Here is a 25,939-nt window from a genome sequence, read left to right on the forward strand (position 1 = left end):
AGGTTACCTTGATGTTCTTGGGCACAGGGACTATAGTGGTCTGCTTGAAACATGTAGATATTACAGACTGGGTCAGTGAGAGGTTAAAAATGTCAGTGAAGACGTTGAAGAAATGTATCGGAAGACTATTTATGACAGTGGTATTTTGGATAATTTCTTTACTATAACTCTTGCTCAGTCCATGAGACTGACTAACTGTCCAATTCCAACCAGTTTGAAGTACCGTGAAAGCGTATTAGATACAAGAAATCAAACTGCCTGAGCTGGGATAAAATCATGTCCAAACAAGTTGTCTCTTGTGGCAGGAACCTGTCGGGACCGGGTGGTGAACTGATAATCTGCAAAAAAAACACATTTTGGTTCAGTTAGTTTCAATTATGATATGGGGCAAAATTCTTACAATTTCTGATTATCTGAATTATTTGAATCTGAAAATATACTTTCTCGCTAAAACAAAAAAATAACAAAATTCCCCTCATACTTTCACCTTTCTGTCTTTGTTTTAGTTTCCCTTGCATGAACTGCGATTGTCCTTAGCCACACTCTTTGTGTGTGTGTGTGCATGCATGTGGTTCTACCTTGCACAAGGACTATCTTGCATCGTTGTCTCGGTCTCTGTACAGTATTAATCTGTCTTTTCTCCTCACACTCTCTCTGTAGCTGCGTGAAAATGCTCAACCTGTGGTGAGTCCCACTCCCATACACATCAGCCATTCAAAGGGAGTGGACCAGACTAGCACTAAATGAATACCACCAGACTAGCACCAGACAACATATCCAGCACTGTGTTGGTTTATTGGCTTCACCCTTGACATTCCATTAAACAAATAACAATGTTGCTTTCATATTGGATTTGAGGCTTCTCACATGAAGTGTCTAATATCCTTTTCACACTACTAAGAGGAGCTGAAGTATGATTATGTAGCTCAACTGGAAAGACTTAAGGCCATAGCCACACAGTGCTTGTCTCCGTCAAGAACGGATTTGTGATGGCATTCGTATGGGGTTCACAAAGATCTGCAACGTTGGTTATACAGTTACCTGCCTGCAACCTTGTTCGATCTAATTGTAGAACATTACGGAAACGTTTTGTGCCAGCTGGGTAGCATACAGTCTGGGTTTATTCCCTCCCCATCACATGCTCGCGCTCTTCTCACGTCACACTCTCGCACTCCATTTTTATAACTGTTAAATGTTCACATTAATTACATATTTGAAGTTGAGTAAGTTTGGAGTGATTGCAGCATATTGAAAGATATAGATTGTCAAGTAACTTTCCTCTTCTGTCTCTTAATCCTTTCTCTTCAGGTGTTGTTGCTTCTTCAAGCGAAAACGGAAGAAGAACACTCCACGGCAGAAATGATCTCCTACCCTGTCCGGTGTCGCTGAGCGAGTTTAGTTTTAAGGAAACTAACGAAGGGACATTTCTGGGAGGGAGTTGGGAGAGAGACTTGTTATTACAAGAGAAATGGGATTCTTACTGACCTGGACCTACTGAATGGAACTACTATACACATGAAGACCTTGGCCACAAAGTCCTTTCTTTTCTTTCCTTCTCGGTGGATGAATGACTCAATTTGACTTTTGACCTTTCCTCTGAATACTGGAGGATGCCTGAGGACATCTCTTCATCTGCCCCAGTTTTTTTTTTTTTTTTTCAAGTGGAGATCAAAAGTCAAGTCTTCCCCTCTCCATTTCTCTTTTCGGGCGTGAGGAGACCAGTCTATAGACCTCTACCACCTTTCTTTCTTTCTTGTGTCTCTCTCCTCTTTCTCTCTCTCCAAACCCACTCACCTCCACAGTAAAAGCCGGTCTTAAGCTGTCCCATTTGCTTTTTGTTCATACAAATTTATGTCTACATACGTAGGTGTGGATGTTTGTTTGAATGTGCCCTAATGGCTAATTTGTTCATATGCCACAAAGCTCCTCCCACTAAGCCCTGTTTGACTGTCTTTTGAAGAAGGCATTATAGATGATGCTTCCTAGTCTTGAAGTAACCTTGCTTCAACCCTAGACACTTCCATGGTCTCTTGTAGATCTGCAAAGATGCCACAGGTTCTTTCAAATCTATCAAGAATGGTCTGCAGGTTGATTTGGGATTGGCATAAGTAGTCAAAGCAGAAAGAAATGGTAGAAAAGGAGGGAACACCAAAATAATCACTTTTCTAATGCCAGAAAAAAACCTGATGAGTACCAATTCACCTCTCAACAATCACTAACAATCACTTTGCCTTCTGCCTCCATTTTTGTTAAAAACAATTGTTCTAATTTCAATGATATGCAAGAAATATGTTAGACTGCAGCGAGTGACCAAAGGGATGTGTGTGGACAGAGGACCTATTATGTTACCAGATTTAACTGAAAATTATTTGTATTCCAGATCCATGTTTGATGCACTGGTCATTATTACCCACCCACTACTTTTCAGCTTTTCAATTTCAGGCCCAAAAAAAAATGTTTGGGGGGGGAGAATCACCAATAGATCTGTTATGAGTTGCATTTCGCATTGCTTTTGGTAACATTGCCAGTACCTGTAAACTGGTCCCTGTTATCCACAAACACCTAAATTTGTGTCTGTGCGGATTTAGGAAGTTGCTTCCAACTGCTGATCTAAGGTCATTTGTAGAATTTTTATTTTATTTTTTTACCTCCCAATGTTTAAAGCTAGGATTGGGCTATCATGAACTGACACCAGGTGTACACTTTAGGGTGGCTTCTACCTCCAGTCTGTCTGTGTACTGAATCTGGGACAAGGAGAACAGACTTGGCTCTCCTATTGATTTAGATGCTACTGCTCCTCCTGCTGGCCTTACCATGTAATGCCTTAATCAAACCACCTCTCTTCAGAGCCTATCAGGATAGGCATCTGTTCACTGCAACAACACACCAGCCAATAAGAAGACATGTTGACAAGTCTGGTTCCTATAGAGCAGTGTTGCTCAACTGGATTCCTGGGGTACCTTATGGTGTTGCATATTTTTGTTCTAGCCCAACTAATTACAAGTTTAATGATTAGTTGAGTATTATTTTTGAATCAGGTGTGTTTGCTGGGCTAGAACAAAAAATGGAGCTGTGCTGCGGTGTCGACGCTCAAGACCTGGACTTAAGAAATGGAAGCTGTAGAGAGGGAGACTATACAGCTGCCTCAATGCCCCTTAGAGGTCCAAATTATTTAGCCTGTGGAAATGGTTGTGTTTTAGGAGATGACACTGGTCTCTCACTTTAAATCAATTTTAGTGCAGACAAGGTTGAGAAAGCAGAATTTGAAGATTTCAAATACAGGAACAGTTTTATGTGACTCGTGACAGGTCATCTAAGGTCATCAGAGTAAAAGGAAGTGAAGGACCTTTTTTTTATTCTTCAGAATTGCTTATTTGTGTTCCTCTGCAGTCAAAACATTTGAGGTTGTGAAATGCTACATTTTACAATAATATTCTACCCTTTTGGTAAACCTCAGTGTTTACTCTTGAGTGGTTATCTTGTCTGTTTTCAATTTATTTAGTTTTGTGTTGTCAATGTGAACTGAAAATGTATGATGTCCTGTAATTTGTATTTTTTTAATCATTGAATGATCTTGCTTTTTCATGGGGGGGGGGGGGGGAGTATTTAAACAACTATTGAGTGCACTACTTATTTTGTACCTACTGTTGACTGCAGTTAGAATGCCAGCCTCGCTCTCTACCATCTAGATACTATCCACTGTTTCACTTGTGTATTGTGGAAAGAACTCTGTGGCTTTGAGTCAAGGCTGGAGGAATTGTCAATTTCCTTATGCTTCTATTGAATAACTCCCTTGTACACAGACACACAGGCTGGTGTGATACTGTATGATATGTTTTTATCTTTGGAGTCAGTTCCCTAGCTGTCTTTTATAGGGATAGACAAACAGAAGCTATGTATATTTTTGAGTAACAAAGCAGTGTTTTGTTTTTTTTTTGTACTGTGTGCAAATGTCGTATTCTTCCTTGAAAGTGTATGTCTTGAGTAAGTATCTCTGCAGTTTAAATTATTTCAAATGTACTTGAATTGAAAGATGTGGGACGAGTCTTAGTCAAGTAGTGGAATGTCAGGATTTACTCAAATGCTATTGTCTGACTAAATGATGTGCTTGTGAGTGATCTTAATTCATGGATTGGTCAGTTGATTCACCCACCTATCATTCAGACTTTTAGAAATCGCTGCTGACCACACCAGGATAATTGTGAAGTGGGTAAAAGGCTTAGGCTGTTGTCATGTGTCGCTCTCCTTCACTTGCTCTCTCCTTTTCTCTCTCCTTCACCTTGTTGTTTTTGTTGGCTTCCTCCCTTCCTTGAAGTACTTAGTGAAAGAACGTGACAGTTGAAAGAAATGGCTTTTCTAATCATGTCCAATCAGTGATTACTTGAAGGAAGAGAGAAAGGACTGTATTTATCCCTGCCCTTTAAACTTTCTATGACACTGGTGCAGCATGGAGGTGCTGACCCCAGGGTTTCTTGAGAGGACAGAGGATGTATTTTCCGCTAGTTACCACAGCCATATTGTCAAAATTGGCTATATCGTAAAAATGCATGACACTTTTTGGTCTTAATTTAAGATTAGTGTTAGGCATAATATTATCATTGTGGTTAGAGGTAGGTTTAAAATTACATTTTTAAGAACATAAATCGTAGAAGTCGGGGTGTTTATGACTTCGTGGCTAGGGTAACTAGTGAAGACCAGAGGACTTTTACTGGCTTATTCACCGGAGTCCCACACGCCCCCTGATGGCAGTATATATTTGCCCATGCAGCCTTCTGATCCCACTGGGGGTAATTTTGACACTGCACATTCCTTTTCCTCCATGACATGTTAACACAACCTCCTCCGATGGCAGGGTTTGTTTGAGATGTCACTCACTGTATCAGGATGCGCTGACTATGAATATGTATACCTCAGAGAAAAGCCATTACTGTCTCTAGCGCGCGCACACACTTTTTGTTCTCTCATTTGTCTCTGGTGCCAAAGGTGCTGAAATGTTAACATGTATACATGAGCCCTATTCTCTGCTCTTAAGGTGGTGCCATTTTAGACACTGGCATTTGGTGGGTTAGCTGTATCATTGCAAGTGCTTTTGGAGAAAACCATTCAGAAATATATATTTTTTTGCCATGTTATTGCTTACCTGCTGTCTTCCCAGGCCGTGCTTGTGTAACAACCATACCATCTCAGAATTGGATTGGTTGCGTATTTCTGACATGACATAAAAGGTCTTTTGCTTTAGATCATTTACGTGACTAAGAATTCATGAGGCTTCTACTATAGTAATATTGCTTATGATTACAGATGATAATTTCTTTCATTTAAGTATTCTTGACCTTTTCTTCCTTGATCCCAACAACCAAAGTTAATGTTTTGGCATCCTTGTTTTCTTGTCGTTGTACTTCCTTTTTATTAATGGAACCACTTACTTTAATACATACTTGAAATGTTTTGCCCCAGTTTGTGCAACATGTACATATGTACAGTCACCTCTAAATTAACTAGATGCTACGGGGGGGGGGGGGGGGGGGTTGATGACGACTTTGTACCCTCTCCATCAGCAACTAGAAGACTACACTGAGTCAGATGGCTTTGACCAGTTGTATCCTCGTCATGCCTTCTGCATCTAGGGGTAGATTAATTCAACCAGAGGTTTTCTCATTGGCTTTAAGCACAATTATTATTGTACTGGTATGCTTTGTGTATTTAAAGAATACTATCTTGCTTGAATGAAACGGGTCCATCAGGGCCTTAACGACCATTTTCATTGTTGCTGGTTCCTTTTTCATTCTCACTGTCGTTCCAGACACTCTCTCCACTTCCTCAGTGTTGGAGAGACCATTTATCGATGGTTTCTTGCATTTGTCCACAGAAATGTGTAGGGCACGAGCTGCAAAGACTGCTCAAGTGAGGTAGACTTTTTCCGACATTACGTTCAGAGTTGCTTAAACTGTAGACCTCCAGTGGTTAGAGACCAGACTGCAATATTGTACTGATTATTTTCAATTGTAAATTATGTAAAGTTGATTATGTTCAAATGGGAGTCTATTTTCTTGATCCGTTTTTCTTTTCTCCCTTTTCAAAGCTGTCTCCTGTTCTGGTAATAGTTTCAAAGCTATGAATATGAGTCAAGTATTAAAATTGTATTATGAATATTACTGTGTTGAAACATGAATGTTACTTCAAAATGTATTTGAATGCTTTAACCTGGTTAAGGGCTCCAATTGTGAAAAAAAAAATTTTTTTTTTGTTTTGTTGCACAGAAAGAAACTGTCTCGACTCTTTCTTTCTTAAAATGCCTACCCCCCTCGCCCCCAGAAACCTCAAGTGAAATGTGTCTTGGGAACTTTCCAAAATCATACTTTTTATTCCCTCCGAACTTAAAAGGAAAATCAAGTTTGCACCCTTTTTTATGTAAAATAAATCTCTCTTAACCTTTACTCTTGGCCCAGTGTTTCCTTCAAAGTTTGAGGTCTATTCGGATTCTTAAAGAAACTTTTGTAGTTTCATTTGATGAGGACACAATGTGTTATGAAATGTTATATTTAATTGTGTGTGTATGTAGCTGCCTTAATGTTGCTGGACCCCAGGAAGAGTGCTAATTGGGATTCTAAATAAATGCAAATTTCCTGATGGGCCGCCCCCAGTTGGTGAGGTTAGGCAATAACGCTTCTGCCACACTGATTCTCCACACGGGTGCCCCCCAGGGGTGTGTGCTCAGCCCCCTTCTATACTCCCTGTTCACCCATGACTAACTCTATCATCAAGTTGGCTGACAACATGACCGTGGTAGACCTGATTACAAACAATGACGAGATGGCCTACAGGGAGGAGGTTAGAGCCCTTGCGGAGTGGTGCCAGGAAAATAACCTATCCCTCAACAAAACAATGGAGCTGACCATGGACAACAGGGAGCACCATCCTCATCGACAGAGCAGCAGTAGATAGGGTCAAAAGCTTCAACTTCCTTGGCCTGTACGTCACTAAGGACCTGAAATGGTCTCACCACACTGACAGTTTTGCATGTTATTTTGGAATTAATGGGTCACGTATCAGTTTGCAAACAAAGTAAAGGCAAATGTAGTGAGTGAATAAAGTTGCATACAAACATGGTCTCTTGCTTTCTAAAGGCAGGTGTTTCAGCAGAGCTCAGTGCTTTCTGTGGGGGAGGGACAGCCAGTGGAAAATAGAGCGTGGGCATTGGTAATCTTCTCTAATTGTGCTGTGATTGGCTCAGTGTTCTATCACTCATGGGGACACTAGGTCATTGCAGAATCTGCAGGGAGAGCTTGAAAATTCAAGCACCTTGGGTGCTGCCATAGATTTACATTAGAAGTGCCTGTCCAAGAAGGGTGAAGGTCATTGGCCACAGATAAAATCACGTTATAGCTACCATAGGCAGACAAGCAGTCATCGTGAATCATGTCGACAATCTACTGGCAAAGCAATCACTATTTTGCTTCCCCTGCCTGCTATTTGGTGGAGAGGATTTGTGGTCCAAGTCTGAGTTTATGAATTTAAAACATTGTCTGAAAGAGTCTCTTTTCCAAGCTTAAATTAAACATTCACACGCAACACCATGGGACAGAAAAGGTTGAATACATTGGCCAGCTTGGAACTCGGGGGGGGGGGGGGTGTTTTGAACTGTCATTCAACTCGGAATACAAGTCGGGAACTCTGGCCTTTTTCTAGAGCTGACCTGAAGATCACCGACGTCATGATTTGACCTGGTTTGTCTTGAAAGCACCATAAATCCAGAGAATGACAGACTGATGACAGTATTTGCCCACGAAAGGACCGCCACACCACCTTCCTGTTCAAGTGAGCACAGCACAACAACGAGTCCAAAAATGTCTTGCATGCTGCTGCATAAATTATGTAATATGCCAGGGAGATATGTATACTGTAGCTAAGAAAGTAATACTAAGTGTATGTTGTGAAGTAAGATGTTCGTAGCCCATGTGCCTCACCCTAATAATTGTCTATTTACCCCTCTTAATTTCGCCTACTGTTCTAACTTGGTGGTGCACATGTGGTCTATTACCTGTTTTAGAGAAATGTAATCAATAAATATTGTAAGAGCTTTCATTGTCTGCTTATATGCCCCCTTTATTTATCCTACGGTTCTGACTTGGTGTACAAGGAGAACACTAAGAACGGCCCATGTTCTGAATTCTGTTGCTGTACATTTCATTAGAGCTAAACAAATAGTTATATTGACTAACGTTACATCCATCCTAGCTCGCTTAATGTATTAATCGAAATTACGGATTGCCTCTTGTCCGCTTGTCCTCTTCTTACGCCATAGTTTGTACATCTCAATTGTCATTAGAATCCACATTTGTTCAAGCAAGTCAGCCATATCGGCTACGTTTTTTTTTTAAAGGCAGTAAATGATAATGAATTAACTGTTTCGCTGCCAAACAAGGCTCCGCTGATAGCCAGTTGTAGCAGTGGTCAGATGTTTGGACAGCTTTATGAAGGCCCTAACAGTTTGTGGGCACCGTTTGTCATTGTTATAGTGCAATTAATGCATTGTTTAGTGTTGTTACATGCTAAATTGGCCACTGAATACTTCATTTTATTTACAGTTTATACACCCCACATTTATTTATATACTAGATTCTTGGCATAGCTCACTCTAATATATCTACTGCTGTACATAACATTGTTAGTATATCTTGTGTAAATTTATCTGGTGTACATTGGGCTCCCGAGTGCCTCAGAGGCCTAAGTCACTGCATCTCAGTGCTAGAGGTGTAACTACAGACCCCGTGAGGAGCCAATAACATAAGCATTTCGCTGCACCGGCTATAGAGTACCACAGTATGAGTCATAATACCCACAAAACCTACCAGTCAAATAGGGAACTGCTTCCAAGTGTTTTTCCACCATTCATTTTTTAGAAACACTTAAAATAAGGGCTGTTTTTGGCGTCGGCTTACAAGGGTTAAGGGATTTTTTATCAATAATGACTATGTATACATTTCAATCAGGACTGACTAATCAGAATACTATTATGTTACTGTATAGATGTATGAATTTTCTTTTAATCCTAGTACTGAATATAATGTGTGTAATTATAATCAAGAAGTAGAACAATGACTGTCTGTTCCTTGGTAGAAATTAATGAATTTATCGTCAGACTGGCTAGAATGCTTATCTACACAGGCAGACCTTGGCTCGGGTCATAAATTATCTAAGTTTGGGGGAGACGATGTGGGAAGTCTTGAACTATACAGCCATTGTACTGGAGTGGAGATGAGATGGGGTAGTACGAAAACTAATGACGACATTTTCAGTTTATAACCTGTGGTAAACTGTATCATGTTCAGTACTCTCGAGAATAAACACTGCTGATTGATTTTGAGACTGGTCTCTGTCCATTTTATGCAAATAAGAGTCTTACAAATTCTTAGGAATTGACAGTGTTTCATTTTAATTGGGTATTAAGACATGTAGGAATTTAATTCCTGTAACAGTTTGATAACCATGTAAATTTCTCTAGGACAAAGTGACTTTTATCAATATATTTGCCTGTATTACCTGCAAAAAATGAAATGCTAATTAGCTACTAATGTGGCTATTATAAAGAACTACAAAAACTGATCTGGACGAGGCTGCCAAATCGAGGCAAAGGTAAAAATCTCTGGATTAACTATCAAATGTTAGCTAAATGTAGTCATGAATAAATTGGCAAAATTTCTTTAGATTAACAATTCTGTGAACTGTCTTGTGCAAGTTTTAAATTGACAATATCTGTTCGCAAAGGTTTCAGCTAGAGATGATGTGCAGGAGCTAGCATGTATTTGTAGTCTTGCATGATGTCTATTTTGATGCTAATTAGCTTTTTTCGAATGTGAGAACAAATAGGGCCGAATACATTAAAAGTCACCATGTCCGAGAGAGATTTACATTGTTATCAAAACGTCACACCAGGGTAAGCCTACACGCAACACAGCCCTTATTTGAAGTGTTTCTAAAATCCCCTATGGGAAAAATGAATGGTATAAAAAAGATTGGAACCAGTTCCCTGATTGACCGCTAGGTTTTATGGGTATTATGACACCACTGTGGGGTTCAATAACATCTGCTAAACTGTGTAACTATGCCACCAATAAACTTAGATTTGATATGCATTGTGTGAAATGTGTAACCCTTTAAGCATATTTCCCAAAACATGTTCATGAACTGGAGGTGTAAAAAGATGACTGAGAATATGAACATGGGAATACTGCATATACTGTATTTCACTAATATACACTAGAACAAAGTGTTAACTTATAATGATGACATGTCATGATCACCTGAATGAAAAGCAAAGCATTGGCAGAATGATTACATATGAATCAGACACAGATGGATTCTCATGTTATACTTCGGAAAGTATTCAGACCCCTTCACTTTTCCCACATTGTTACGTTACAGCCTTATTCTAAAATTTATTAAATCATTTTTCTCTCTCATCAATCTACACACAATACCTGATAATGACAAAGCAAAAACATTTGATGTAAAAAACTGAAATTTTACATTACTTTGCCTGTTTGATGGTTCGTCGGAGGGCATAGCGGGATTTCTTATAAGCTTCCGTGTTAGAGTCCCGCTCCTTGAAAGTGGCAGCTCTACCCTTTAGCTCAGTCCGAATGTTGCCTGTAATCCATGGCTTCTGGATGGGTTATGTACTGTAAGTACAATTACCGTGGGGACGACATCCCCGATGCACTTTTTGATAAAGCCAGTGACTGATGTGGTGTACTCTTCAATGCCATCGGAAGAATCCCGGGAACATATTCTAGTCTGTGCTAGCAAAGCAGTCCTGTAGTTAGCATCTGCTTCATCTGACCACTTTTTTATATACCTAGTCACTGGTGCTTCATGCTTTCATTTTTGCTTGTAAGCAGGAATCCGGAGAATCAAATTATGGTCAGATTTGCCAAAATGGAGGGCGAAGGAGAGCTTTGTAAGCATCTCTGTGTGTGGAGTAAAGGTGGTCTATAAACATTTTCATCTGGTTGCACATTTAATGTTCTGATAGAAATGAGGTAAAACTGATTTAAGTTTCCCTGCATTAAAGTCCCTGGCCACTAGGAGTGATGCTTCTGGATGAGCAGTTTCCTGTTTGCTTACGGCGGTATACAGCTTTTAGTGCCAGCATCGGTCTGTGGTGGTATGTAGACAGCTACGAAAAATACTGATAAACTCTCTAGGTAGATAGTGAGGTCTACCGCTTATCATGAGATACTCTACCTCAGGCAAGCAAAATCTTGAGACGTCCTTAGATATCATGCACCAGCTGTTATTCACATATATACATAAGCCCCCACCCCGGGTCTTACCAGATGCTGCTGTTCTGTCCTGCCAATGGAGTGTATAACCCGCAAGCTGTATGTTCTTAATATCGTCGTTCAGCCACGACTCTGTGAAACAAAAGATATTACAATATTTAATGTCCCGTTGGTAGGATATACGTGCTTTCAGCTTCGTCCCATTTATTTTCCAGTGATTGAACATTAGCTAGCAGGACGGAAAGCAAGTGCTGATTAGCCACTCGTCACCTGATCCTCACAAGGCACCCTGATCTTTTTCCACAAAATCTTTGTTTCCTTCTCCAGCGAATCACGGGGATCTGTTGCCTGGTCCGGTTTCTGTAGTAGTATGTTCCTCCCATCCGACTCATTGAAGAAGAACTCTTCGTACAGTTTGAGGTGAGCAATCACAGTTCTGATGTCCAGAAGCTATTTTCGGTCATAAGAGACGGTAGCAGCAACATTATGTACAAAACAAGTTACAAACATCACGAAAAAACAAACAAAATTGCATGGTTGGTTAAGAGCCGGTAAGACGGCAACCCTCCTCTCCGGCGCCATTGTAACAATGCTCAATTGGGTTGAAGTCCAGGCTCTGGCTGGGCCACTCAAGGACATTCAGAGACTTGTCCCGAAGCCAATCCTGCTTTGTCTTGGCTGTGTGGTCGTTGTCCTGTTAGAAGGTGAACCTTCACCCAAGTCTGAGGTCCTGAGTGATCTGGAGCAGGTTTTCATCAAGGATCTATCTGTACTTTGCTCCGTTGATCTTTGCCTCAACTCTGATTAGTCTCCCAGTCCCTGCTGCTGAAAAATATCCCCACAGCATGATGCTGCCACCACCATGCTTCACCGTAGGGATGGTGCCATGTTTCCTCCAGACGTGTAAATAAGAATTTATTCTTAACTGACTTGCCTAGTTAAATAAAGGTTAAATCAAATACAAATAAAAACGTGAAGAGCACATCGACACTTTTCCCCCCTAGTCAGCTCGGGGATAGAACCAGCGGCTTTTCGGTTACTTGACCAACGCTCTTAACCGCTAGACTAACTGCCGCACTTACGCGCAATAATTTCACTCAACTGGGGAAACCAAATGTACAGTAATATAGCTGTAATTAACTGCAAGTCTGGTTGTATATTTTTGTGAATTCTTCTACCACTAGGGGGTGGCACCCTTTTCCCTTTGGTTTCCCACATCCGCGTGCCCTCTTATTATACTTCCGCTGAAGCGCTTGTATAGTCCTCTTCTACCAGCCCGATTCAACATGGTGGGTACTTCAACATTTACAACCCCTCTAAATCTATCGTAATCCTCAGTTTTTTAGTATCCAAAATGGTATTTATCTCTACAATAGTGAAATGTTGTATATATTACGCAATCGCAGTGACATATTGCGTTAGGATGCCCTTCCTGGCAGATTTTTTGAACAATATGACGAGGGTTCTCCGAGATGCTAACGGAAGAAGCATTATGCTAGCATTTGGCTGCACATGAACAACCACGTTTTCCATGTCTTGATTTGATTACGATCAGTAGAGAACTGGTGATGACTTTAATATTGTACACATTTTCCGCTATGTGGTTAGTGGTTTTGCACGTTGGTTTCAACTGTTTGTAAGAAATACATTTTGTTCCGTGGTACTGATTAGCGTAGCTAACTAGCTGATTGCGGAATCATCCTACTAGCTAATTAACCATAGGTGGTCTGTTTTCCCAATGTAGGGTACCCATTGTTTCTGACTTACTCACCGGTGTAGTTAATCGTGAGATCCATTTACTAGCAAGTAGGTAGTTGGCTAGGTAGCCAGTCTGCGCAAAGTTGCTAGCTCGTTAATATTAGGTACAACCTTGTATGTTAGATCCAAATGTAGCTTGCCTGGTCATGCCAGCCGTTGGCGTACTTATACCTCCTAAAATGTCAACCGCTTTTGAAATGTAATTTACGTTGAACCCTGTATCGAAAGTGGCCAGGTCATTGATAGTACAGGAAACGTGAATTGAGGGTCTTTCCCGTGTTCGATGGGTCCTAAGTCCCTACCGAACCCTGGTTCTCTCAGATATTTTAAATTAATTAAATGTAAGCCCATTCTGAACGTTCAGGAGATCAGGATAACCTAGTCATTTGCACAACTCCTTTGTTCCACAGGGACGAGTCAGGACCAAGACGGTGAAAAAAGCCGCCCGGGTCATCATTGAGAAGTACTACACCCGGCTGGGAAATGACTTCCACACCAACAAGAGGGTGTGCGAAGAGATCGCTATCATCCCCAGCAAGAAGCTCCGCAACAAGATCGCTGGGTGAGTCTGATTTCTTCAGCTTTATTGTCTCTAATAGCCAAGCTGACTCGAACCTCAGCGACATATATAAAGCTTGTCTGAGGTCAAGCAGCAGATGTTGCGTAAACAGCGCTGAACAGCTACGTTCAACCAACCGTGGTGATGTTTTCTTTGTTCTCAATTTGGAAGTCACCCGTGTCTTAACTCCTGGGTCTAGTTTTGGGTGTAGCCAGCCGATCCGACGCCTTACACTTCCTCACAGCTGCACTACAGGGTCGGACAGGCAATTTTCTTAAATGAAGTCACCACGGAGCCAGCACGAGATATGGCTTGGAAAACGTACCACGGTCATGGATGAGAAATGCGTTGTACTCTGAATTGTCCCATTATTCCAACTGTTATTCTGAGAAGATTAAATGGCTGCTCGTTTTTCTGGAAACTGCCCTTTTCATCCTCATGATGGGTAGCAGAAACCATAGCAGCCATTTTGGGATGTCGGTGTCAGCTAATTGGCACCTTTGCTTTTTTTCAATGCTGAAGTATTTTATTAATTTCATGAATCAAATTTATTTATAAAGCCTTAAATCAGCTGGTGTCACAAAATGCTGTACAGAAACCCAGCCTAAACCCCCAAACAGCAAGCAATACAGGTGTAGAAGCACGGTGGCTAGGAAAAACTCCATAGAAAGGCCAGATCCTAGAGGGACCAGGCCTCTTCTGGCTGTGCCGGGTGGATATTATAACAAAACATGGCCAAGATGTTCAAATGTTCATAGATGACCAGCAGGGTCAAATAATAATAATCACAGTGGTTGTAGAGGGTGCAACAGGTCAGCATGTCAGGAGTAAATGTCAGTTGGCTTTTCATAGCCGATCATTCCCAGTATCTTTACTGCTCCTGCTGTCTCTAGAGAGTTGAAAACAGCAGGTCTGGGACCGGTAGCACGTCCGGTGAACAGGTCAGGGTTCCATAGCCACAGGCAGAACAGTTGAAACTGGAGCAGCAGCACGGCCAGGTGGACTGGGGCCAGTAAGGAGTCATCATGCCAGGTAGTCCTGAGGCATGGTCCTAGGGCTCAGGTCCTCCTTAGAGAAAGATGTTTCATATGACATGTACTATGCTGCACTTCAATCAGGTTGGATTTCAAAACACTACTTCTAATAGCATGGCTTGGAGGGAGTTATTGATTATATCATATCCCTGACCTAGCTGATTATTGCTAGTTTGCCACATAAAACCCTATATCGAAAGTGACTATGGCGCAACTGTTGCCATAGTCATTGATGTTACGGGAATTGTGACAGAAATATTTTACAGTGTTTGTTGAAATACCTTTTCCTGTCAAACCCTGTCTTTCAAACATCTTTCTCGTCCGCAACAACCTAAACTTGAGTGAAACCTAATTCTAGTTAGACTAGTTTTCAGTGATCTAGAATAAATATTTTTGTTTGAACCCATGGTCTGATCTAATGCTGTTACAATTGTGATGTTGTACATGAATTAACTGAATTCTGGTTTGTGCTCTTAGGTATGTGACCCATCTGATGAAGCGCATCCAGAGGGGTCCCGTCAGAGGCATCTCCATCAAGCTGCAGGAGGAGGAGAGGGAGAGGAGGGACAACTACGTCCCAGAGGTAAGTGTCCCCACCCACACTTTTGAGCATCGGAACACAGTGCATCTATACTTGCTGGCACCGATACCGATTAATCGGCCAATTTTTATTTTTTATTTGTAATAATGACAATTACAACAATACTGAATGAACACTTATTTTAACTTAATATAATACACCAATAAAATCAATTTAGCCTCAAATAAATTTGGTTTAAATAATGCAAAAACTGTCAACCATGTGTAAAAGTGCAATATGTGCCATGTAAAAAAAAGCTGACGTTTGAGTTCCTTGCTCAGAACATATGAAACTTGGTGGTTCCTTTTAACATGAGACTTCAATGTTCCAAGGTAAGCGGTTTTAGGTTGTGGTTACTATAGTATTTATAGGACTATTTCTCTCTATACCATTTGTATTTTATATACCTTTGACTATTGGATGTTCTTATAGGCACTTTATTGCCAGTGTAACAGTATGGCTTCTGTCCCTCTCCTCGCCTCTACCTGGGCTCGAACCAGGAACACATCGACAACAGCCACACTCAAAGCAGCGTTACCCATCGCTCCACAAAAGCCGCGGCCCTTGCAGAGCAAGGAGAATAACTAAGTCTCAGAGCGAGTGATGTTTGAAACGCTATTAGCGCACACCCAGCTAACTAGCTAGCCATTTCACATCTGTTACACCAGCCATTAGGCTGATAGGCTTGAAGTCATAAACAGCGCTGTGCTTGCAAAGAGCTGCTGGCAAAACGCACGAAAGTGCTGTTTGAATGAATGCTTATGAGCCTGCTGCTGCCTATTATCGCTCAGACAGACTGCTCTATCAAATCATAGACTTAATTATAACATAATAACACACAAAAATACGAGCCTTTGGTCATTAATATGGTTGAATCCGGAAACTATCATTTAGAGAGATTTTTATTTTATTTGTGTAATACGGAACCGTTCGGTATTTTATCTAACGGGTGGCATCCCTAAGTCTAAATATTCTTGTTACAATGCATAACCTTCAATGTTATGTCATAATTGTGTAAAATTCTGGCAAATTTGTTCGCAATGAGCCAGGCAGCCCAAACTGTTGCATATACCCTGACTCTGCGTGCAATGAACGCAAGAGAAATTACACAATTTCACCTGGTTAATATTGCCTGCTGACCTGGAGTTCTTTTAGCTAAATATGCAGGTTTAAAAAATATATACTTCTGTGTAATGATTTTAAGAAAGTCGTTGGTGTTTATGGTTAGGTACACATTGGAGCAACGATGCACACCGCATCGATTATATGCAACGCAGGACACGCTAGATAAACGAGTATCATCAACCATGTGTAGTTATAACTGGAGTGATTATGATAGATTTTTTTTAATGGAAAGTTTAATGCTAGCTAGCAACTTACCTTGGCTTCTACTGCATTCGCGTAACAGGCAGGCTCCTCGTGGAGGGCGATGAGAGGGCAGGTGGTTAGAGCTTTGGACTAGTTAACTGTAAGGTTGCAAGATTGGCTCCCCCGAGCCGACAAGGTGAAAATCTGGCCATTCTGCCCCTGAACAAGGCAGTTAACCCACCGTTTCTAGGCCTTCATTGAAAATAAGAATGTGTTCTTAACTGACTTGCCTAGGGGGGAAAATAATCTGCAAAATCGTTTCTCAAAAATACTGATTTCTGATTAGGAAAACTTGTAATCGGCCATTCCGATTTTAATCGGTCGACCTCTACTATGCATGTTTCTACTTTGCCTAGGCACGGAAAGATGCATCCATAAACTGCTTTGGGTCATCATTTATCTCCTTTATTTGCTGCCATTGGTTATCTTTAGTGTATAGTTGGGATGTGAAATACCTTTTGATTCAGTCAAATTCTCATTCTTTGATTTGCCCTGTATCGAAAGTGACTATGGCATGACTGTTGCCATAGTTATTGATAGTACAGGAATAGTGATCTTGAAAGCTTTTCCCGTGTTTGTTGGAATACTGGTTCCTGTCAAACCCTGTATCTTTCAAACAATGTGGGAACATCGTAAACCCAGACCTGCCAACATGCAGGCATTTTGCGTTCCAACTTTGCAATTCTCTGTCCAGGTACGAGATCCGAGTTAAAATTACACAGAAATGAATAGGGCCTGATTTAATTAAATTTTTTATTTAATAAAATATTTACTCAGTGGATTTAACATCCCGATTCTCGAGCTGCAACACACACGTACGGAGTTGGCAACAGACATGGAGATTAATACATCATTATTCAACGTAGCTACCCCGTGTTTGCCCCTCCTGTATGTTGTGATGCTGAGTTTGCCAACTGTCAGCAGTACGTAAAAGCATGGATAAATCCCTTTCACTATGTGTGTTGTGGAAAGGTAAACTAATTGTTTCAAGCTAACGTTAGCGAGCGTAAGATGGAGATTCATTGGTCTCTAAAGTGTTCACTCGCATTTCTAGTGAAAGAAATTAAATGCAAATACGAAAAATAACTGGTCGCATTTGTGCGAGTGTGATATACATTTAATTCTGCGTCCCATTAATTGTGTTTGACGGATCACGCAACCTGAATGATTGTAACTGTAATTAGGAGCCACATCACAAAGCATTAGAGAAGTATAATAAAAAAATCAATATAAACATCTTGGCATTAAATGGAGTCTGAGTGCAGATTGCGAACGAATATTCCGTCTTGTTTCCAAGAACAAAACCCAGTACGGAGCCTCCCTCAGCTACCAGGCAAATGTGCCGAGGAAATAATTTCCTGAACATTTGAATGTGTCCCGAAGATTTGTTCTCATCCACTGTTTCCTGTCATAGCTTTTTCGTTTTTTATGAATAACATGTTTGCTTCAAACATTTGTCATATCAGAGTAATAAAAAAAAAAGTGTTGTGGGTAAGATATTTGTACATATTTTAATAAATTTGTGCATTTTTAATTAATAAAAAAAAAAACACCAAGAATAAAGGCCCTTGGTGTGTTGTTTCTAATTAGAACTTGTTAGTGACTTTTACAAATGTGTGAATGGAATGCAGTCAAGAAAGTATTCCAACCTTATATAGACTTGATTTGGTACAATTTTATAGTTGCAATCAGACTCATAAACAGCGCGCACGAGCGTGCAGGGGGAAAGAAACTCAAATTGCCACTCGCGTCTGGTACTCTAAAAAGTTGCCAGGCCTGTAAACATTGCCCCAGGCAGCCAGTAACTGCTGTGCGCTCTGTTGAATTGATGTATTTAACTGTTGCCAGTTTACTATGCACACTATTACTAATGTGTTTGGACAGTGTTGACATGATGCATTACCACTAACTTTTCTGTTTCCAGGTTTCTGCTCTTGACCAGGAGATCATAGAGGTGGACCCTGACACCAAGGAGATGCTCAAACTACTGGTAAGTCCCTCGCAGGCAGTTACGTTTGGTGTCTTCATGATTAATAAACCCTACCTGATCCAAAGTATGTGGACACCTGCTTGTGTATGGAACTCGCTTTGTGCACAGTGGCATTGTCATGCTGAAACAGAAAAGGGCCATTACCAAACGGTTGCCACAAAGTTCGAAGCACAGGATCGTCTAGGATGTCTTTGTTTGCTGTAGCGTTAAGATTTCCCTTCACTGGAATTAAGGGGCCTAGCCCGAACCATGAAAAACAGCCCCAGACCATTATTCCTCCTCCACTAAACTTTACAGTTGGCACAATGCATTCGGACAGTTAGCCTTCTCCTGGCATCCGCCAAACACAGATTTGTCCGCCGGACTGCCAGATGGTGAAGCATGATTCATCACTCCAGAGTACGCTTTTCCATTGCCCCAGAGTCAAATTGGCGGCGAGCTTTACACCACTCAAGCCGATGCTTGGCATTGTGCATGGTGATTTTAGGCTTGTGTGTGGCTGCTCGGCCATGGAAACCCATTTCATGAAGCTCCCGATGACGAACAGTTCTTGTGCTGATGTTGCTTCGAGGCAGTTTGGAACTCTGTAGTGAGTGTTGCAACCGAGGACAGGAGATAGATTTTTTTTTAAACACATATATATATATATTTTTTGATAAGCTTCAGCACTCGGCAGTCCTGTTCTAAGCTTGTGTGGCCTACCACTTCGCAACTGAGCTGTTGTCGCTCTTAGACGTTTCCACTTCACAAAAACAGCACTTAGTTTACAGGGGCAGCTCTAGTAGGGCAGAAATTTGACAAACTGACTTGTTGGAAAGGTGGCATCCAATGATGGTGCCACGTTGAAAGTCACTGAGCTCGGTTCAGTAAGGCCATTCTCTACTGCTAATGTTTGTCTATGGCGATTTCATGGCGGTGTACTCAATTTTATATACCAGTCAGCAACGGTTGTGGCTGAAATGGCCAAATCAACTAATTTGAAGGGGTGTCCACATACACAAAAGTATGATTAGCCTTAAGATAACACCATGGCTTAAACCCTGTATCGAAGGTGACTATGGCATGACTTGCCATAGTCATTGATAGTACAGGAACAGTGACTTTGAAAAATGTTCCTGTGTTTTGTTGGAATACCGGTTCCTGTCACACCCTGTATTCAACATCCTCCACAATCTTAACTTCAGGGTGAAACTACTCACGGGGTATGAGACAAGGCTCTGTGGTTTACATCGTTAGCATGAACTTGTGGTGTATTCTGGTGGTTACTTGATGGTGAAATTGAATTTAATCTTTCTCTTTCCTCCAGGACTTCGGCAGTCTCTCCAACCTGCAGGTCACCCAGCCAACTGTCGGAATGAACTTCAAGACACCCAGAGGAGTCTAGGCATTTGTAATATATCTCTTAATAAATACAAAATGTACAAAAAAAAGCAATGAGTCTCCGAGTGGTCTTGCTGTTTAGAACAAGTAGATCCGGATGAGTGATTCTTAATTGCGTATGCTAGGTTGATGGAAATTTGAATTGGATAAGCACTTGGTCCTCATGTCCTGGACTCAATTGAACTGTAATTTCAGGCTTTGTGCAAAAGTGTAGCTCCTATACTATAGAGCAAAAACAGGTTTTTAAGTGTTTGCAAATGTATTGAAATATCACATTTACATAAGTATTAAGACCCTTTACTCAGTACTTTGTTGAAGTGCCTTTGGCAGTGATTACAGCCTCAAGCCTTTGGTATGAAGCTACAAGCTTGGCACACCTGTATTGGGAGTTTCTCCCATACCTCTGCAGATTCTCGCAAGCTCTGTCAGGTTGGATGGGGAGCTTCGCTGCAGAGCTATTTGCAGATCTTGAGAGTTGTTCGATCAGGTAAAGTTCGGGCTCTGGCTGGGTCACGCAAGGACATTGACACTTGTCTAGGGTTCCCACGGGTCCTTGGAAGTTTGTGAATTTGAGAGAAAATCAAGGCTTTTACGTTTTTGAAAATAGACATGGGACATTGAAAGTGTTTGAATTTATACATCTTGTGCAAGAATATAAATTGCAGTTATTAAAGTTTTTTTTTACGTCAGTAATTGGCTACGTTCCGCTGTATGTTTGCCTTTTGTGTGTCCTTGTTTCACGGGCCACCTGACCTGAGAAAGTGCGACAGTCACGTGCATGAGTGATTTGAAGTTGAATGACGCAGGTTAAACAACGGTAAGTGAGAAATCTAACGTTAAGCGAACCTTAAGCTATGCCTGGAAAATGTATATTCCTGGACTCGTGGCCCCCCAAAGACATTTACAAAGACTGGCTTGTTAAAGATCCGCGGAACATCCAAATGTTCCGATGCAGAGCCTGCAGCAAATCAAAAGTTGACGCCATGGGCGAAGCAGCTGCGACGGGCCATGGAGCGTCACATCACGGCACTCAAGTTAAAAGCGGTTATGTCCTACCCCTGGTAACATGTAGAAAGGAATACAACAACCATGCTTAGTTACTAACGTTAATTAGTTAGCTAGATTATTCTCTCTCTTCGTGGTTGGGTAAATTAACTTTTAACGTTACAATTTTTCGGTCAAATTAACTTGTCCGCAGGGAAATGGCAGGCACAAATGGAAAGATGCTGTGTACAGCAAAATTGAAGGCCCTGACCTACCATGTAAATAGTCATCGGGTGAAGGAAGAAGATTGTGATGACATCATTCGACAATACTCACATTTTATTGATGAAGTTGTCCAGGCCCATCACTCAAGAGTTGGTAAACTTTGATCCTGTCCTAGACAGCTTGGACACATTTTTACATGAGTTTGTCATTGGACAAAGAGCTCAAATTTATGGAGACTTTGCAGCCAACTCCTCTTACTGTCACACAGGCAAGCCTCAGTAGAGCGCGGATTCTCCATCAATCGCCAGATTGAAGTGGAGAACTTCAAACAAGATTCATATGTACCACAGAGATGTTTAGTTGACCACATAAGAGCTGTGGGTGGCATACATAATGTGTGCATTGACAGGCCGCCGCTTATGTCAGTGGCATCTGCAAGGCAGAGTATGTGACACATCAAGAAGAACAGAGACAGAAGAATGGATGAGCAAAAAACAGAAAGAGAAAAGACCTTATAGATTAAATAGATTAACTTAAAGGGAAGAAAAGAAGACTGACAGATGACATAAATGCTCTCGAGACCTCAGCAGGCGAATTTGCACTCAAAGAGAAGAGCACAGGCAACCTCACTCTTATTGCCAAGTCCAATAGCCTGAGAAAGGGTGGTAAAGATAAAAGGGCACAAGCAGCTGAAATAGAAACACTACTCAATGAAAAATTGAATGACCTGAAAAGCAAATGAAGGGGCATAGCAGCAAAAAGCAAGGGTTGGGCACTGTTTTAACAGTTTGGGAAAGGGCAAAACACTACTCAATGAGTAAGCGATAAAATAAAGAAAAGCAAATTAACCAAAAAGGCCAACAACCCCAGAACACAATGGTTGGGGAAATGTTTTATTTATTTAGATTTTCGTCTAATCTTTTGTTGCAAAACTATTTATGGCCATGTGTTTTTTATTTGCCTATTTATTTGGTCATGTTCATGGAAAAACAAGGTCATATTTTTGCTCTGCGACATGTTTTGTGTTAAGCTGGTGCTAATGAAATAAAGGAGGAGTTACTTAGCTCTTCAACTTCAACTTAAAAAGTGCTTGAATTTGATGTTTAAGATGGTGTGGGAACCCTGGACTTGTCCCAAAGTCACTGCTGTGTTGTCTTGGCTGTGGGCTTAGGGTCATTGTCCTGTTGGAAGGTGAACCTTCGCCCCAATCAGGTCCTGAGCGCTCTGGAACAGTTTTTCATCAAGGATCTCTGTACTGTCCTCTGTACCTCGATCCTGACTAGTCTTCCAGTCCACAGGAACTCTGGAGCTCTGTAAATGACTATCGGGTTCTTGTTCACCTCCCTGACCAAAGCCTTTCTCCCCTGATGGCTCAGTTTGGCCAGGTGGTCAGCTCTTGGAAGGGTTGGTGGTTCCAAACCTATTCCATTTACGAACAATTGAGGCCACTGTGTTCTTGGACCTTCAATGCTGCAGAAATGTTTTGGTACGCTTCACTGTGCCTTGACACAATCCTGTCTCGGAGCTCTACGGACAATTCCTTCGACCCCACGGCTTGGTTTTTGCTCTGACATGCACTGTCAATTGTGGGACCTTATATAGACATGTGTGTGCCTTTCCAAATCACTTCCAATCAATTGAATTTACCACAGTTGGACTCCAATCAAGTTGTAGAAATATCAAGGACGATCAATGAAAACAGGATGCACCTGAGCTCAATTTCAAGTCTCATAGCAAAGGGTCTGAATACTTATGTAAATAAGGTATTTCTGTTTTTTATTTCTTATAAATTTGCCAATTTCTAAAAACCTGTTTTTGGTATCATGGGGTATTGTGTGTAGATGGATGAAACAAATTAAATATTTAATCAATTTTAGAATAAGGCTATAATGTAAAGAAATGTGGAAAACAAAGGTTTTTGAAAACTTTCTGAATGCACTATACTTCTAGTATCACACACTCACGACTACAGCACGATTGTGAGTCCGGTGTGCGATTTACATGACTTAACATTTTATAGATATTGAGTGTTGATTGAGTCTTAGAACGAACATTCCCTTTTCAAATTTGACCAATTCAGTCAAATTTGAAACTGTCAGTTCCCTCTGAGATCAAATGGCATCTTTATATTTTGTTTTCCTACTTATGTGAAGATGGAATGACATAAATGTTTGGAGCAAGCTACATTTGTAATATAGCTTATGGAAAAACATGACTATAATTAAAGTATGTAATTGAAGTACAGTTTTAGATCCAACCAAGTTTGTGATCCTGACTAATTTTCACTAAATTAGTTCTCCAGCTTGCACCCAGGCTGAAGACTGCTTTAATACGCCTTAATTTCCCTAATTCATCACCTCTAACATGTACGTTTTTATTATTACTGTGAATGGAAACGTGTCATGAAATTGAAGTTCGTGTGGTTTTGTTGAAATTCTCAATAGGATCTTTGTATCATGAGAACAGCATATTAACACATTTACTAATCCTAACTAACCTTTTAATAAGAGGCTTCATGATGCATTTATTAATACATTCTATTGCACAAATATTTAACTAGAAAAAGGGAATTCCGAGACCAAAAATAATGATTACGAAAGAAGTTGTGACACACTTTATTGCACAATATAGAGAGCTCAGTAACACTTAGGTGACACAAATGTTTAATCTAACTCCAGGAAACGATAGGATGTACCATTATCTAATTGGTGGTCCCACCATAACATTGACAATTATAGTCCGCCTGTATTTGAAAAATATTCATAAAAATAATGACATATGTTACATTATTATCCCTCTTTTAAATAACACAATGATAGGGGATTGAATCCAATAAACCTCCATTCACAAGCACTTCAACAGAAAGAAGTTGCAGAAAGCTCCCCGTGGACAGTCGCACATTTTGCCGATTCGAGCACCTTTCCTCACTGCGCAATGCTCCCCCACGTCGCACTGAAAAATATGAATGTCAAATTGTTAAATGAAAGCAATAAGGATACTGTAGGTTACAATATCATCCTGTAAATAGTTTAGAAACACCACGCATTTATTAAATAATCCGATGACATGTTTGAAGAACTTCCAATAGCCTAGTTAAGACAACTTACATTAAGAACACTGGACCATAGTTTATTTTATTATCTTGTCATTCTGCATTTGGTGATTATTCGTCATTTAAAAATTAAAAATAAAGTAATACCTTCTCTGAACAGAGAAAGAGTGTAAAATCTTACAGTGGGAACTTGTCCAAATTTCTTTTCCCATGGATTAATTCTTTTGGTCTGGAGTTTTTTTAGAACTTCGTGTAGAGCTCCAAGCTATGGAAACAGTAGGAAATACACAATTAAAATACATAACTGTCAGAGCTTGAAGTGCTGTCTTGTCATTGTGCAGTATTACTACAATTCCTTGAGTCAATATTCCCATTTTGACCAACAAACCTAAAACACCATTCACGTTCTCAAGAACAATGTTATTTTTATTTTGTATATAGCATAATTTAGCCTACTCTTATTTTTCGAGTTAGTCGAATGTAAATTCCAAAAGCTACCCGCGGACATAAGCATTCATGCATACAGTTTACAGATAATATAGCTAGACTTACAAGACGTTTTTCGTTCGTTAGATTCGGATTTTGTGGATAGAAGTCGTGAATGTTTCTCGTTTCCAAATCCACTTCCATTTCTGAGTCGCTCGTTTCAGCACCACATAGGATGGACAGCAGCGCTGTACAAACTACCGCTCTCGTCCACAGTTTAGAGCTCTCCATGGTCCTGATCTGGAGAAGTGCTTTACGATCGCGCGAAGTTGTTTCCTATTTCAACTCGATTGACCAATCCCTGCCGTTTTGCCTCCTTTTGTTTGCTCTTCAGTGTTTGTATTCCCATTGATATTGAATTGCTCCGCCTTGAGCATTGATCTCCTTATATACGTAAGAGAATTAATAACCTACGTAAGAAGCCCATTACGCTGTCCAAACTGTCTCAGCAAATGCCCTTCAGAATTATTTTTGCTCTTGTGGTCTTTGCTAGTGCACAGCCATGGGCAGTTTAATATTATATTATCTGATTGCTAATTTTTATTAAAATTAACAAAACGTAATCTGATGGTCTAGAAAGTTAGTTATATTTTCAGAGGTTCTTCAGTAAATAGCCCACCATGGACAGTAAGTTGTGCTACATTTTGTACAGAATTTGGAATTTCAGAATTTAGGGCTGGTTTGCCGGACACAGATTAAGCCTAGTCCTAGACTAAAATGCTTGTTCAATGGATATTCGCCATTAAAAGTACTTCTTAGTCCGTTACTAGGCTTAATATGTGTGTGGAGACCGCCCCTTTGAGTTTAAAACATGTTCTCACTGGCTTATTTTTGAATTAATCTCTTTGAGGAGATGGGTTCTGAATGATAAAAGGAGGATCATCCAATGATGATCCCTGAAGCTCTGAGATTAGCTTGATTGTGGATATTTGTTTGTGACGCACTTCTATACCCAGGGGAACAGTGCGCAGATAAGGTGTCACGTTTTCAGTTTAAATGAACCATACTCCAACTTTCTACTAGTATAGCCTATATACAGCTATACGTTAAAGTTTCTTTAGTTTGTGACATAACTAATGTGAATAATATTTCCGACAAACACTTGCAAAAGGCACAATATATAATACACCACAGGTTAAAAAAGTCACTGCCATGTATCAAGAAATCTGAAGTTACCAAGGCCTTGTAAACAAACAGTGTTGTTTGTGTGCAGCATGCACATAATAGGAGCAAACTCC

General features: G+C 40.5%; 3 protein-coding genes and 2 non-coding genes across 8 annotated transcripts in view; 4 read left to right on the plus strand and 1 right to left on the minus strand.

The window, feature by feature from the left end:
* LOC109866866 (casein kinase I-like) overlaps positions 1-6,437 on the plus strand; it is a 63,519-nt gene extending 57,082 nt beyond the window's left edge. For 2 of the 4 annotated variants that reach the window (XM_031801489.1, XM_020455744.2), the window contains 2 exons: positions 661-684; positions 1,309-6,437. In XM_031801489.1, the coding sequence (XP_031657349.1) occupies positions 661-684; positions 1,309-1,363 (79 nt within the window). In that variant the 3' untranslated portion in view covers positions 1,364-6,437. The remainder of the gene's footprint in view (positions 1-660; positions 685-1,308) is intronic. The other 2 variants (XM_020455745.2, XM_020455746.2) reach the window with 2 other exon arrangements.
* Positions 6,438-13,257: 6,820 nt separating this feature from the next.
* LOC116356419 (small nucleolar RNA SNORA71) lies at positions 13,258-13,367 on the plus strand. Its single transcript, XR_004204915.1, has one exon. It is a non-coding gene; the product is annotated as a small nucleolar RNA SNORA71 (small nucleolar RNA).
* A 53-nt stretch (positions 13,368-13,420) lies between these two features.
* On the plus strand, positions 13,421-20,008 carry LOC109867328 (40S ribosomal protein S17; the record flags this gene model as incomplete). Its single annotated transcript, XM_031801434.1, has 4 exons — positions 13,421-13,605; positions 15,114-15,219; positions 18,509-18,574; positions 19,881-20,008. Coding segments are annotated over 4 exons (435 nt in total), but the record flags the coding sequence as incomplete, so codon positions are not given.
* Positions 17,075-17,203, plus strand: LOC116356418 (small nucleolar RNA SNORA71). The gene has a single exon (XR_004204914.1). It is a non-coding gene; the product is annotated as a small nucleolar RNA SNORA71 (small nucleolar RNA).
* A 3,754-nt stretch (positions 20,009-23,762) lies between the features above and the next one.
* On the minus strand, positions 23,763-25,445 carry cart2 (cocaine- and amphetamine-regulated transcript 2). Its single transcript, XM_020456988.2, has 3 exons — positions 24,768-25,445; positions 24,397-24,480; positions 23,763-24,115 (listed from the first exon to the last, which is right to left on the minus strand). The coding sequence occupies exons 1-3, from the start codon at positions 24,930-24,932 to the stop codon at positions 24,008-24,010; spliced, it is 357 nt and encodes a 118-aa protein (XP_020312577.1). The 5' UTR covers positions 24,933-25,445; the 3' UTR covers positions 23,763-24,007.
* Between the last annotated feature and the right edge of the window lie 494 nt (positions 25,446-25,939).

Source organism: Oncorhynchus kisutch, linkage group LG22 (genome assembly GCF_002021735.2).
Source record: "Oncorhynchus kisutch isolate 150728-3 linkage group LG22, Okis_V2, whole genome shotgun sequence".
Classification (NCBI taxonomy): Eukaryota; Metazoa; Chordata; class Actinopteri; order Salmoniformes; family Salmonidae; genus Oncorhynchus; species Oncorhynchus kisutch.